The sequence below is a fragment of the Oryx dammah genome, unplaced genomic scaffold (assembly GCF_014754425.2).
Source record: "Oryx dammah isolate SB20612 unplaced genomic scaffold, SCBI_Odam_1.1 HiC_scaffold_3, whole genome shotgun sequence".
Taxonomy (NCBI): Eukaryota; Metazoa; Chordata; class Mammalia; order Artiodactyla; family Bovidae; genus Oryx; species Oryx dammah.
The window spans coordinates 66,668,938-66,685,144 of record NW_024070187.1 but is presented as its reverse complement, the minus strand read 5'-3'; the positions used below and the strand labels follow the sequence as shown (position 1 = coordinate 66,685,144).

The following is a 16,207-nucleotide window of genomic DNA, read 5'->3' as shown; positions in this document are numbered from 1 at the left end:
TCTTGGAGTTAAATCCTTGAACTTGTCTTTTCTTTTCTTCAAATTTCCCAGGGAGATCATGGATTTAAGTAAAACATGTTTGTTTTCAGATGATGGCCCGTGGTTTAGAATTGGACTTCAGCAGATGCCACTTGGGATTTTCCAACTTAGAATTGTGAAAAAATGACCTGGCACTGTATTTTCATATTTTTCTTCCTCTTATTCTTTTAGTTTTTTATTTATTTTAAAATATGGTTTTATTTATTAAAAATTTTCCATTTGTATGTTTAATTTTTATTTTTTTTAAATTATGAACATATGATAACACACTTACAGGAGACTTGGAAAATATAGAACAAGGTTACATATCGTTCCATTATATATTACAATAATTTTTTGAAGTAGATAAGATTTTTAGTTGGAGTTTCAATATCAAACTCTAAAAATTAACAGAATGAATATACAGAGAAGTAGAAGGATATCGTAGGCCTGAAAAGCTCTGTGAACCTATTCAACATAATTAAGATTTATACAATTTTCACACAACAGTAGGGTATAAATTCTATTCATGTTTTTGGCTGTGCCACTTGGCATGTGGGATCCTAGTTCCCTGACCAGGAATTGAACCCTTACCCCCTGCACTGGAAGCACGGAGTCCTAACCACTGAGCCACCAGAAAGTCCCTCTAATTCTTTTAGATTAGGTTTAATTTCTGACAGGTGTAGTAGTGAGATTTGCATGTAAGTTCCTAATGTACAAAATGAGAACACAAGAAATGCAATATATATGTTGGGTGATTACAAAAACTTAACAGTTGCCATGAAACACCATATGTACTAGGAATTCAGTAAATAACATGAAATACTAACCAAGAGCTCTTTTCATAACGTAATCCTAATTTGAGATTCTTGTTTCAGGGATGAACAGCAACGTGAAAGAGACTATCTTCTTGAAAGGAGAGACTTAGCAGTAGATTTCATTTTTTGTCTAGTTTTAGTTGAAGTTCTAAAGCAGGTAAGCTCTTTTGTTTCTGCAAAGTCTGTGTTTCTTATTTTTCACTGATTTGCTTTCATGTTTCAGTTACCTAATTTAGGATGTTATATCTAAAATTCTGGCTCACAGAAACACAATTCCTGTAATTTAATTTTATGCCTTTCAATTGCCTGAGGATTGCATGTCCTGTACCTGTCTCTCCCTATTTTTTCTACCTTCATTTGCCATCTAAGACATGAAATCATGTTAGTAAAATGGAGCTGAATAGAAACTGTGTTAAATATGGGTTTTAGCTGTCACTATAGTCTGCCTGTCATTTACCTACTTCAATTCCTTTTTACCTCCACTTTTAAAGAAATTCTCTTCCTAGCCCTCAAGCCTACATTTCAACATGTACTAATTGTGCAGTGATTGTTGAGCAGTGGGGGTGATCTGAACTGTCAAGTGCAAATGATTTTCAGGATAATGAATTATTTATGTTTGTTCATTCAACGGGCTTCCCTGATAGCTCAGTTGGTAAAGAATGTGCCTGCAAAGCAGGAGACCCGGGTTCAATTCCTGGGTCGAGAAGATCTGCTGGAGAAGGGATAGGCTACCCACTCCAGTATTCTTGGGCTTCCCTGGTGGCTCAGCTAATAAAGAGTCCGCCTGAAATGCGAGAGACCTAGATTTGATCCCTGGGTTGGGAAAATACCCTGGAGAAAAAGGCTACCCACTCCAGTACTCTGGCCTGGAAAATTCCATGGACTACAGTCCATGGGGTTGTAAAGAGTTGGACATGACTTTCTCTTTCACTTTCATTCATTCAATAAGTGTTAGAATGTCTACAGTTGGGTGGTATTGTTCTAGGTTACTGCACTCCTGAGCTCACCATCTCAGTGACATAGATAGTGAAGATATAAATATGTAATTTAGTGTCAGCTATCATGTTATACATATTTTTACTATTCACAATCAGAACAAGTATATGTATAAGTGCCTGTACTGATGTGAAAGTATGTTTTCCATAGTTTGTATTCTTTAAAAACTTATATGGCGTTCAAAGATGACCCATGTATTTCCAGCCATGCATGCTGTAATGTTTTGGGAAAAGAAAAAAATCAGGTCACCTAAAAGAAAAAGAAATCATATTTTGCATATGACACGTTTAGACAGGGAGTTTTGTTTTGTTGTATAAAATGGAATAGAATACCTAATATGACATGAAAAAGCAAGTGTAAGATATAAAAAGTTAATTGATTTGATAGTCTTTTTTTGACATAACCACTATAAAAATATTTGAATTGTGTAATCATGTGTACTTTGCCTTTGTTTTTACAATGTATGTGAAAAAATATTGAAATCTGAATATCTGAAACCCATGGATAAAAATACATTTTTCTTATGTTTTATTTTGTTTAGAATAAAAGTTTAATAACTTTGAATATGTGAAATAGATAAATGCATTAATCAAAGGTAAAATCACTTTAATTTGTACCTTTCATAAAGATTTATTTAGTCAATGTGGGAAAGAAGTTTCCTCTGAAAGTTGTGCTTTCTGAAAGCCAGATTTGCTTTCTGTGATCTCTTAGTTTAGCTGGATCCTAGATCCTAGGCCTGAAGTCAGTAGAGATATAGAAGGAGTTGAGGACCGGAAGCATGATACCATGAACAGACTTGGGCTTTGCGTTCATCAAGGTTACATGCATGCTAAGTCACTTTAGTTGTGTCCAACTCTTTGTGACCCCACGGACCATGCCAGACTCTTCTGTGCATGGGGTTCTCCAGGCAAGAATACTAGAGTGGGTTGTCATGCACTCCTCCAGGGAATCTTCCTGAGCCAGGGATCGAACCCAAGTCTCTTATGTCTCCTGCATTGTGAGGCATATTTTTACCACTAGCTCCACCTGGGAAGCCCCATCACGGTTGATCTCGTGCTAAATGGTAGATCTTGTGACGAATTTAGTCATCAGTATTTGTATTTCTTAGTTAAATGATAAAGGAATTTCTTCTCCCAGCCAAAGAAATCGCAAACTCGTGCACTGACTTTCAGGCCCCTCCGTGATCTCTGACTCGTTTATGCCTTTTCTCCTTTGTTTGCCATGATGGTCTTCCACTTAGCAACTGGTCTCTCTTCTCATCTAAAAGTTACCTATAATTGCACTGGCTTCAGAACTTCAGTGCACAGATAAGCCCTTGGAGGGTTTTCTTTCTCCCCTTACCCTTCCTTCTCAACTGTCCTTTTACCCTTCCCTGTTGTCTTTGTCTTGATCTTCCTTTTCCTCCTGCTCCTTTAAAAAAATCTAATAGTCCAGATAACTCTTCTAGTAGGGAAAAAAAAAATCGAGGTCTATAAACCTAAGAAAATCCTTTCAGGCCCATTTTTCAAGTCCTCTGCACAAAATCCTTTCATATCCATGGTTCACATGGACTCACAAAGTATAAAAAGGGGAAATACAGTGGCTCTCATAGCTCATCCTTGGTTTGGGTTCTTTTATCATACTCTTCTAACCTATAGTTCCCTTTCTGCTTAACATTTTTTTAAAAAAAATTTTATTTTTTAATTGGAGTACAATTTCTTTACAGTGTTATATTATTTTCTTTTGTACAACAACATTTATACCCCTTTTCTCTTACCATTAACCTCATATTTTCATTCAAATGCACTCATCAAAGAAATATATACCAAAAGCATCAGTTCAGTTCAGTCACTCAGTCACATCTGACTCTGCAGCCCCATGGACTGCAGCACACCAGGCTTCCCTGTCCATCACCACCAACTCCCAGAGCTTGTTCAAACTCATGGCCATTGTGTTGGTGATGCCATCCAACCATCTTGTCCTCTGTGGACCCCTTCTCCTGCCTTCAATCTTTCCCAGCATCAGGGTCTTTTCCAATGAGTCAGTTCTTTGCATTGGGTGGCCAAAGGATTAGAGCTTCAGCATCTGTCCTTCCAATGAATATTCAGGACTGATTTCCTTTAGGATGAACTGGTTGGATCTCCTTGCAGTCCAAGGGACTCTCAAGAGTCTTCTCCAACACCACAGTTCAAAAGCATCAACTCTTTGGCGCTCAGCTTTCTTTATGGTCCAGCTCTCACATCCATACATGACTACTGGAAAAGCCATAGCTTTGACTAGATGGAACTTTGTTGGCAAAGTAATGTCTCTGCTTTTTAATATGCCTTCTAGGTTTGTCATAGCTTTTCTCCCAAGGAGCAAGCATCTTTTTGATGTTCATTATTTAAAATGCTATATAGGTTTTCTCTTTCCCAGTAAAATGCAAGTCTTTTTAGCTTCTTCAAAATTAATGCAACTACAGAATATGAAGTAAAAATCAATAGAACTTTCTGAACTGTCATGACAAATGAACCCAATTTTTTTCTGTGTCAAAATGATGTAGGGTTTAATAGATTCTGAGAGTAATCAATGGTAGTATATTTTGAATTTAATATGACTATTACTTTTGTCCCACATGATATATATGTATTAAAATGGGATTCAGTTTTATTTTGATGAGATGGATGGCTCCAGGAGTAACCTGGAATGTAATGAAATATCGATACGTGGTTGGGTCAGTCTTGAAAGGGGAGTACATGTTGTTTGTGAGTTAGTGCTTGATCTCATATATTACAAATTGTTTGTTTCTTTATTAATTTGTCATGTTGTTATCACATGTTATTATGTGTCATAATCACATATTTAGAACTCTTCGCAATACACAAAGAGCTCGGTATCCCTTATACCACCTGATCATTCTGATGAACTTTGGAAATGTTTTTTAATCCCAGCTGTGTCATTTACTTGCTTTGTAACTTGGACAAGTTATTACTCACTGATTTCTTTCCTCCTCTACAAAAGAATCATAAGAATTAAATACAATAATTAGATACGATAATATGAACATGGGAAGTGTCCAATAAATACTATCTGTTGTTTTTATCTTATAGATAAATGTTCTTAGTTACAATGATTTGCTGAAGATGATAAAGCTAGTTCTCTTTTTAAATAAAACTATTCTTATTGGTAAAATCAGTGATATAAAATTAGGTGAAATGACCAGTATCTTATAAAATTAAAGTTTAAATCATAAGTTAGACAAAGGATTGAGATTATATAAATGTGATGGGAAAAAATCTGGTTAAATCAATGTGATACATCATGGGAACAAAATTAAATCAAGATGATAAAGGACTAATTTTATTTTTTCAAGAAAGTCAGAAGAATAATTTTGGGGTCATGGTCAACTACAAATGTTAGACTGTTAGTACCAGAGGCTTTAGAATCCTTGATAAAAAGCATATTTAAACAGCACCATAGCATTTAGATGGAGAAAGCAATCGCACCCCACTCCAGTACTCTTGCCTGGAAAATCCCATGAACGGAGGAGCCTGGTAGGCTGCAGTCTGTGGGGTCCCGAAGAGTCAGACACGACTGAGCAACTTCACTTTCACTTTTCACTTTCATGCATTGGAGAAGGGAATAGCAACCCACTCCAGTGTTCTTGCCTGGAGAATCCCAGGGACAGGGGAGCCTGGTGGGCTGCCATCTATGGGGTCACACAGTCAGACACGACTGAAGCGACTTAGCAGCAGCAGTGTAGCATTTAGAATGTTTGAGGAAATTTTTTTTTCATACTGAATTTTAGCCATACATTTGTTCATTGAAACAGACAAGATTAGGAAACCAGGCCTATGAGCCACTTCAGATTTTTGGCTTAGTCTTATCAATCCTTATTGTGAAGTATCAGAAGGTGGAGTAGTAGATCCTTAGGATTTTCAGATTTGACATTGACATTTTAGATGTTAGTGAGCAGCCCTGAATGTTATGATGTTATTTGTGATTTTGCTGAGTCATGAGTTTATTCACTTTTTCACTGAGGACTGGTCATTTACATAATGAATGAACCTTGCTGACTCTCAGGTATATATATCTTACCTGGTTTTGTGGTTTTCCACTTTCATGATGTGCTAAAAGCATTAGATTTAGGGAATAGCTTTGGAATAAAACTTGAGTATTCTTTAGATTCTACTCGATATATCCTTCTTGAATGTTCAAGTAGAATTTGAGCTGCTTCTAGTCATGCAAATGACAAGATTTGAAAAATTCTTGATACTATAGATGAGGCTATTAATTTACTCCATGAAGTAGAGCTTTTTTCTATAAACTGAAATAGGATTCCGCCCCACCCCACCCCACCCCCCATTTTGGAAATTCAGTTTGGAAATTTTTGTTGTTGTTGTTGTTATTGTAAGTAACGGGGAAAAGTAGAAATTTCAAGAATGTCTGAGCATTCTAACAGTGTCCATTCTTAAAATTTTTAGAGATTGTGCTTTTTTCCTTGTAAAAATTAAAACTGAGATAATGTTTCTTCTCTCACTTCTGTTTCTCTGTCTCTTTTCTAGCTACAGTGTGATAAAACTGAAAGCTTTTTTCCTCATTTGTTCCATTTATTAAATGTATTTTCATTGATCAGAAGCTGGGCACACAGTATATTTTAGAGACGTATGCTCCAACTTCTAAATTTCAGTCCTCTCATCTGCAAAACAGGGGTCAAATACTACCATGTAAGGTTGCTATAAGTGTCATAAATAATGTATATAAAATGCCTGGCAAATACCCAGCACACAGACACTTGGAAAGTGTTGGTAGTTCAGTATTAAGGTAGTAATAGAGATCCAACCAGTCCATTCTAAAGGAGATCAGCCCTGGGTGTTCTTTGGAAGGAATGATGCTAAAGCTGAAACCCCAGTACTTTGGCCACTTCATGTGAAGAGTTGACTCATTGGAAAAGACTCTGATGCTGGGAGGGATTGGGGGCAGGAGGAGAAGGGGACGACAGAGGATGAGATGGCTGGATGGCGTCACTGACTCGATGTATGTGAGTTTGAGTGAACTCCGGGAGTTGGTGATGGACAGGGAGGCCTGGCGTGCTGCGATTCATGGGGTCGCAGAGTCGGGCACGACTGAGCGACTGAACTGAACTGAACTGAGAGAGCACACAACACGGCCAAATAGTGTGTCCAGCTGTCACTGTTGGACTTCTGGCATAATTGGAGCCAGTAAAGACTATGTAAGAGAAAGCATGGGTATAAGTTAGCGTCTGTTTCATATCTCTGGCCTAGAGCATACCAGACATGCCTGTGAGGAAGTCATTATGGTGAAACCACAACACCGCACAGTGAGTGGGGCCCAGGAAAGTTTATTCCTGTCAAATGTAGTGTCACATTATTGCAAGGTCATGGATGTGTCTGGCGCCAACCTGTGTGATTAGCGCTGTGAGCTCTACAGGAAGTTCGGGGAGCAGGCTGCTTGATCCATATACAGCCCATTCCCGAATAAAGGTTGGCGTCACCTAGTGGTAGATATCTACTTTGTTTTAACCAGCGATGGGTTAATCAGATGGCTTACTGGGACTTAATGGCAGAAAATGAAGAAGAACTAAAGAACCTCTTGAGAGTGAAAGAAGATAGTGAAAAAACTGGTTTAAAACTCCCCATTCGAAAAACCTAAGATCATGGCATCCAGTCCCATCACTTCATGGCAAATAGAAAGGGAAAAGTGGAAACAGTGACAAATTTTTTTTTTCTTGGACCCAAAATCACTGCAGACAGTGACTGCAGCCATGAAACTAAAAGACACTTGCTCCTTGGAAGGAAAGCTATAACCAACCTAGACAGCATATTAAAAAGCAGAGCCATCACTTTGTTGACAAAGTTCCATATAGTCAAAGCTGTGGTTTTTCCAGTAATCATGTACAAATATGAGAGCTGGACCATAAAGAAGGCTAATTGAGGAAGAATTGATGGTTTTGAACTGTGGTGTTGGAGAAGACTTGAGAGTCCCAAGGAGATCAAACCAATCAAAAAGAAATCAACCCTGAATATTCATTGGAAAGACCAAAGGTGAAGCCAGAGCTCCAAAACTTCAGCCACCTGATGCGAAGAGGTGACTCATTAGAAAAGACCCTGATGTTGGAAAAGACTGACGGCAAAAGGAGAAGAGGGCGGCAGAGGATAAGATGGTTAGATAGCATCATTAACTTAATAGACATGAATCCGAGCAAACTCCAGAAGATAGTGCAGGACAGGGAATCCTAGCAGGCTGCAGTCCATGGAGTCGCAATGAGTTGGAGATGACTTAGTAACTGTATAACAACAACTGGGACATAGGGGACAATAGCAGTGACTTCAGGAACCTTTTAGTTACCTTTGGGCATATTTTGTTTGGCTCAGTCTGGGGAAGATCTGGCTAGGAGAATACATCTGCCTCCCTGCTTCCTAATGAACTCTGGATTACTGCCATTTTTCCCTACAAGGCCTTGTCCTAGGTGTCTCCATCCTATGTTCTAATTTCCTCATCTGCCCTACCTTCCTAGGAGGTAAGAATTTTGTCCTAGTCCTTTTTAGAGAAGGGTAGAAAAAGTGCAAGGACAAGAATCAATCTCCTATTGTAATGCATTCTCTCAGTTTTTTTAATCTCTGGTCTGGTAATTACGGGCTCTAATCTATTATCTGCAATTTTCACAGGTAAAAATGTGGAAACTTCCTCCAGATTATATAACTAGTGAATAGAAAAGCTCAGCTTTTCTTCATTAGAGTGATAAAAAGTGTAGAAATATATCTTTTATCACTTTAATTAAGAAAATATTTTACAATAGTATAAAATGATTTGATTATAATTTACCTATAATAAGTTGAGCAGCTTGGTGTGAATTTAAGGGAGCATTTTGGAGTTACTGGTTTTAGTTTCTTCTTTTGTTTTGTTATTGACTGGGGGATTTTTGCAGAAGCAAACTTCTGTTCTGCAATTTGATTATATAAGTGAATATTAATATGTCTCTGGTCAATAAATTGTTAATATGAGATGAATTGTGGAGCCCTAAGAAGAAGTACTCAAGGTACCCCGTAAAAGATTGCCATGCCAAGATTGTATTTAATAGCCCAGCCAATATTCCAAAATTCCTATATCAATGAGATGTGATTATTAACCTTATGCTTCTTTAATGGTGGGATGTGTTTGCCTATAAAAGACTGGAAAGCTTCTTATAATGCAGTCAGTCATAAAATTCCTACTTAAAAGTATCCCTAATTGCAAGAGGAATTTTGGGTTTATAATTTCAGTTTACCAATGGGAGAGAAAGGTTAAGACTGTTCTGGAGGCTGAGCTCTCTGACTTTACTATGTAGAATAAATTTAGGTCCTGGTCTGTTATTATCATGGGCTAGTGGTAAAGACCCCACCTACCAATGCAGGTTAGATGTAAGAGAGGCAGGTTCGATCCCTGGATTGGGAAGATCCTCTGGAGGAGGGCATCACAACCCACTCCAGTATTCTTGCCTGGAGAATCCCATGGACAGAGGAGCCTTGTGGGCACCAGTCTATAGGTTCGCACAGTCAGACATGATTGAAGCAACTTAGCATGCAGTCACACAGTTTTTAGCATGGTATTTGAAAATCTAAGCTTCTACAAACTGATGCATAAACTTCATTTCTTTCTTGTAAGGTCAGGTTATTTTTAAAAGGTTATCTGAGACCTTGAAAGATTTTGTTCACAGCTGGTTACTCAGCCCTTTATATGATGGATAGCATGGGGGTGTCCCTCAGAGTACATTTTCTTCTAATCGAATTTTAAGTCCAGGCTTTTAGGACAGTACCCATTTCTAGGAAATTTCAGATGCATGTACTTTCTGATTTCTTCTGGTCAACAGTAAACACTGAGCCACTTAGCCAAGATTTGGCTGTAGCCTTTGGTTCTGGAGTCTGGGTTCACCACAAGCCTCTTAGAGCCATGTCAGCTGCTGTGCCTCTGTCTGCTTGAGACAGTGTTTGAAAATCCTAGTACTGTGTGATGAAATGAGAGAGTAACATTGACATATATACACTACCATGCGTAAAATAGATAGCCAGTGGGAAGCTGCTGTATAGCACAGGGAGCTCACCTTGGTGCTTTCTGATGACTTAGAAGGGTAGGGTGTTGGTAGAGTGGGAGGGATGCCCAAGAGGGAGGGAAAGTGTTAGTCTCTCAGTTGTGTCCAAATTTTGTGACCCCATGGACTATAGCTACAAGGCTCCTCTGTGTCCATGGAATTCTCCAGGCAAGAATACTGGGGTGGGTTGTCATTCTCTTTTCCAGAGGATCTTTCTGATCCAGGGATTAAACCCGGGTCCCCTGTATTGCAGGCAGATTCTTTACCATCTGAGCCAATAGTAAGGGGATATATGTATACATATAACTGATTCACTTCATTGTACAGCAGAAACTAACACAACATTATATTCCAATAAAAAAATAAAAAAATCCCAGTGCTCTACTTACTGTGGTGGTGTGAATTTGGTCACCTTCTCCTTAAAGTGAGTAAATGTAAACTAATAGTTCCTTACTGGAATTCTTGCCCATCATTGTAATTTAACTATCTTTATTCTTATCTAATGTCTGTCTTGTATCCACCACTTTTGAACTAGTTCTTGATCATTATTAAGGCTGAAATTCAGCCTCCTCCTGATAAGCACCTGGTTAATCTTTGTAAGAAATTAGTTATCTTCATTTTAAATATAAATCTCTTCTTTATCTAATCCCTGAGAAGCATTGTGATCATCTCTGAGTAGCTATAATCCTTCTTTTTTATCCCCAGTCTAGTTTGTGACTTTCTTGGTTATATTTAATCTTTATTACAATTTCATCTTACTGATGAGGTGTTTTATAAACTATATTATTAACAATTTTAAGGCTTCCCTGGTAGCTCAGCTGGTAAAATTTTAAGCAAACATAAAGAATTCCTGTGCGTTTGGTTCTAATTGGACCCTGAGATGCACAGACTGGATAAATTATCATCCTGGTTCAAGACACACTTTTGTTGTTGATCTCTGCATGACTACCTGTGTATTTATTTACAGTGAAAGGTAGCTTATAAGCCTACCACCTAAGACTGAGAACTCAGCTATTACCTAAAATTTTAATCCTAATTATGTAAAGCTCCTATTTCATTCCCTGGCTACTTCCTTACTATCATACTGATTTTTATGTTAATTATTCCCTTAACTCTTAAAAAATGTTTTCATGTATGTCTGAATAATATATTAAATTTTTCTTGTTTTTGAACTTTCTAAAAAGTTGTATTATACTGTTTCTTTCCTCTGGGACTTACTTTTTTTCATTCAGTATTATGTTACTAAGATTAATCTATGAAGTATGTAGATAAACATCCTTATTTTCTTATCATGTTTGTAACTGCTAGTGTAATGGAGCTCCTCCCTCTTAGGTTTAGTAGCTGGGGCCTACAGATTAAACTGCCAGAAGTAAGCTTAGTAGAAGAAAAGGTTAACTACATATACATCTCGAGGCCTTCGCAGAAGAGAAGTGAAGACTCAAAGAATGGTTCAACCCGAAAAGCTGTTTTAACAAAGATCAGTACATTGTGGAGAAGTGACAAGACAGGGAAAAGAGAGTGGGCTCCTAGAGATGGTAAACCACGGGAAGGTAAACACATGGGGGAAGCCAATGGGAAATAAGGATTACTTAGTAAGGCTTCTTTGTGCAGCTCCATCTCTGTGCCTCCTTTGTGTTTCTAGTGACAGTGGTTTGTCCTCTTCTTGGTTAGGGAAAAGGAAGAGAGGAGGCTGCTTTTAGGGAGAAAGGAGGAGCAGAGTCCTTTTCCCTCGTCTGTTCTTTCTCTCTTGCCTTCAGCCTAAAACAATCCTTATGCCCAAGGGCCATGTTTTGTGGTGACACACTGTGGTCTTTGCTAGATTGCAGGCTATGTAAAAAATTGATCTAAAGTTTGACCAGCAATGTTTGTGAGCCCTCATTCATTTACCTTATTTCTACAATTTGGTATTGTCAGACTTCGTTTTTTCCCCATCGGGTAAGGGCAAAATGATACCTTGTGTAGTATACCTATATAGTCCAACTCTCACATCCATACATGACTACTGGAAAAACCAAAGCCTTGACTAGACAGACCTTTATTGGCAAAGTAATGTCTCTGCTTTTTAATAAACTGTCTAGGTTGGTCATAACTTTTCTTCCAAGGAGCAAGAGTCTTTTAATTTCATGGTTGCAGTCACCATCTGCAGTTATTTTGGAGCCCCCCAAAATAAAGTCTGTCACTGTTTTCATTGTTTCCCCATCAATGTGCCATGAAATGATGGGACCAAATGCCATGATCTTAGTTTTCTGAATGTTGAGTTTTAAGCCAACTTTTTCCCTCTCCTTCTTCACTTTCATCAAGAGGCTCTTTAGTTCTTCTCTTTCTGCCGTAAGGGTGGTGTCATCTGCATATCTGAGGTTATTGATATTTCTCCCAGCAATCTTGGTTCCAGTTTGTGCTTCATCCAGCCCTGCATTTCTCATGATGTACTCTGCATATAAGTTAAATAACTGAGGTGACAACATACAGCCTTGACATACTCCTTTCCCGGTTTGGAACCAGTCTGTTGTTCCATGTCCAGTTCTAACTGTTGCTTCTTGACCTGCATACAGATTTCTCAGGAGGCAGGTCAGGTGGTCTGGTATTCCCATTTCGTTAAGAATTTTCCACAGTTTGTTGTGAATAATTGATGCTTTTGAACTGTGGTGTTGGAAAAGACTCTTTGAGAGTCCCTTGGACTACAAGGAGATCCAACCATCCATCCAAAAGGAAATCAGTCCTGAATATTCATTGGAAAGACTGACACTGAAGCTAAAACTCCAATACTTTGCCCACATGATGCAAAGAACTGACTCATTTGAAAAGATCCTGATGCTGGGAAAGATTGAAGGTGAGAGGAGAAGGGGATGACAGAGGATGAGATGGTTGGATGTCATCACTGACTCAATGGACATGAGTTTGAGTAAACTCTGGGAGTTGGTGATGGACAGGGAGGCCTGGCGTGCTGCAGTCCATGGAGTCACAAAGAGTTGGACATGACTGAGTGACTGAACTGAATTGTGTATTTTCATTCTTATTACTGATGAAAGCAAGCATCTCTTCATATGTTTATTGTCTTAAGAATAACAAAAGGCAAAATCAGAAAATTGTAAAACTTTCCTGAAAGCCTTTAAAGAAGTGGGAAGATATTTCATGCAAATGTATAAGAATATAGTTATCCCCAAATTGATCTGTAACAGACAGTTTTTGTGGACCTAGAAAAGATGGCTCTAAATTGAATAGGAAAGAACAATAGCCAAGCTGTTGTGGAAGAAAAATAGGGAGGCCTTGCAGTGCCAGACATCAGAACCTAGTAGTAAGCTCTTATAATTAAGACAGAATGATTTTAGTATAGGTGTGAATTAATTGATGGAATAGAGAGGTCAGAAACAGACCCCCACATATAAAGAACTAGAATCTCTGTAAATGATGACTTGGATAATCTTTAACTCATCAGTTCCTCCTTTTGAACTCTTTCCCATGGAACTATAAAAGTAAATAATACTAAATACATAAGATGTTTATTGTATAACATATATATTAAAAATCTGGAATGAAATGTTCATTAATAGGGAGCTCATTAAATAAATTATAATATACACAGTGTTTTATATGGCTGCTAAATAGTGTAAGGAGTGCTCAGTACTGACAGGGGAAGATGCATCATTCCATTAAGTAAAAATAAGGTGTGTGGGTGGGTGAGTGTAGGAAAAAACCTGCAAGTAGATATATACCAGTGGTGATTATATATGGGGTAAGGGGTAGGGATTTTACTTTCTGGTTTTAATGTTTTGATGTGTTTTCCATACTCGGAACTAACATGTAATTTTTAAATAACTAAATGAAACAAACATTTAAATGAACAATTTCTAATACTAGTAAAACCATAACTAATTTTAAATTGTTTGAAGTTGGAGTTCCTTTTGGATACTATTATGGTAGAATATCAGACTATGTGGAATATGGACCTGGCTCAATCAAGCTCCCTTTCCTATAGGTGTCACAGAGAGTTACCCAGGAGTGCGTTTTTAAGTTTCTGATAGAGAATAGTACAACAGTGACTGTTTTTTCATCTGCATAGTCTGTATGTAGTTTAAGGGTTTGTGGTTATGAAGCTAACATTCTTCAATTTAGAACTTGTTTAAGTAGATGTTGAAGGCTTCCCTAGTGGCTCAGTTGTAAAGAATCCACCTGCCAATGCAGGAGACGTGGGTTCAATCCCTGGGTCTGGAGGACCCCCTGGAGGAGGGCATGGCAACCCACTCTAGTATTCTTGCCTAGAAAGTCCTATAGACAAAGGAGCCTGGTGGGCTACAGTCTACCAGGTCACACAGAGTCGGACATGACTCAGCAACTAAACAACAGCAAAGTAGGTATTCAACTAAATTCTTAGAGAAAAATAATAACCTTCTTAGAAAAGGGGAAGATTGATAGATTAATAGTAGATTATATCATGAAAGTTAAAATTGGTTATTAATTTGGTTAGTTGAAATGATGAGAATACTCATAAAAGACTTATAACCTATTTGGCACACAATTTTTTTCCCCTAGATTCCTGTTCATCCTGTGCCTGATCCCTTAGTTCATGAAGTTCTAAACTTAGCTTTTAAGCACTTTAAACATAAGGAAGGGTAAGTAAAATACTTACGGCATTGTTACTTTTATCTGCAGTGTAGACTTAGACTGTTAATTTGAATTTTCTTCAATTATTTGTTACTGGAGTTCAAAGTAGTTATGCCTTTATATTTTTTAATCCACACAAGATGCTTATGGAAAGGATTTTGTAAAAATAATTCTTAAAGCCATTGATTGGATTTTTAAGAATCAGGTTAAATTTCCTGGCAAATTAAAATGTAGAGATAGGAGAAAATTCATGTGGTTTTTATCATCCTGCCAGTGAATCGTCAGAGAAAATTTATACAACACCCTGATAAGGGATTTTCAGATTTATTAAGAGAGTTTGTAGAAAAATTCAATGAAATAATGTGTTTGTTCTTTTTGTTGCTTTAGATATTCAGGAACCAACACTGGGAATGTGCATATTATTGCAGATTTATATGCAGAAGTGATAGGCGTTCTTGCCCAATCAAAGTAAGTTTCATAAATCACTGATCTTGCTATTTTTAGAATGCCTCATTACTGACTGACAGAATAGACACTAACTACTTTTCTCTGTTATTTCTGTTTTCCATGGAATTTTGTGAAGTTGGCTTCACTTTTTATTATTTTGCTACTGTGTTTTTAGAGGATTTTTAAGGGACACCCATACTTCAGTTCTACAAATTGTTTTCATTTATTTGGTATTTTCCATAAAACCTGAATTAAGGAAGTCAGAAATTGCCAAAAATTGTCAGGTCATTACCTTATTCCCTATGTTTCACAGTTCTATGAGAAGTGTTTTTCGAACTCTTGTCAAAGCTAATAATTACTTTTAGTGGTTTCTAGTTGAGTGCTTTTATCTCTGAGATAGCACTGCAGTGTCTTCCTTCTAACCATCTTAATTTGTTTTAATACTGAACAGTGTTTTGAATAGATAGAAGACATACCAAAAAGGGACGATAAGATATACTAGAGTGCTCCATAAAAAGGGTCATTCATTAGGAGTTACATGCATTGATTATATTGAACCATAATTATCATAAACACTAAAAAAGATGCTTGTCTTTCATATCTTGTGCTTACTCTAAAGACTGTGGAAGATTTTGAATTGCCTTTGATCCTCCTGGGAAATCTGTAAGGCAGAACGGATCAGTTTAGATTTTCTTGGGTGCTATTTAAAGAGTCAGTCTTTGGCCCTGAAATAATTATATAACAATCTTTAAATTCTAAAGGAGCAAACACAATTATTGTTAGCATTTAGTAGTTTAGATTTTAATACTAAGTAATGCATTTTATTTAGTATTTACTATCTTTTAATTTGGGCTTCCCAGATAGGGCTAGTGGTAAAGAACCTGCCTGCCAATGCAGGAGACTCAAGAGATGTGGGTTTGATCCCTGAGTCAGGAATATCCCCTGGAGGAGGACATGGCAACCCCCTCCAGTATTCTTGCCTGGAGAATCCCATAAACAGAGGAACCTGGCGGGCTGCAGTCCTTAAGATCACATAGAATCGGGCACATCTGAAGTGACTTAGTGTGCATGCATCTTTTAATTTAGTATTTTTTTTATCCTTTGTAATTTATGAGACCCTTGTATACCCAGTGCTATAGAACTTGGAATATATTGGAGTATTTGAAATGACTTAGACAATAATATATTAATATTGCATTTATATTTAATCAACAGTGAATCCCTATCTCAGGAATATAGCTACTAAAACATGAGCAATGATATATTTCTTTTTATGGCC

The 16,207-nt window shown here is 37.4% G+C and overlaps 1 protein-coding gene across 6 annotated transcripts in view; it reads left to right on the top strand.

Annotated features, from left to right (window-relative positions):
• The window catches only part of FRYL (FRY like transcription coactivator), a 263,407-nt gene that overhangs the window by 136,908 nt on the left and 110,292 nt on the right, over window positions 1-16,207 (top strand). For all 6 annotated transcript variants that reach the window (XM_040238172.1, XM_040238170.1, XM_040238168.1 and 3 more), the window contains exons 7-9: window positions 897-993; window positions 14,410-14,489; window positions 14,869-14,949. In XM_040238172.1, coding sequence (XP_040094106.1) covers window positions 897-993; window positions 14,410-14,489; window positions 14,869-14,949 — 258 coding nt within the window. The remainder of the gene's footprint in view (window positions 1-896; window positions 994-14,409; window positions 14,490-14,868; window positions 14,950-16,207) is intronic.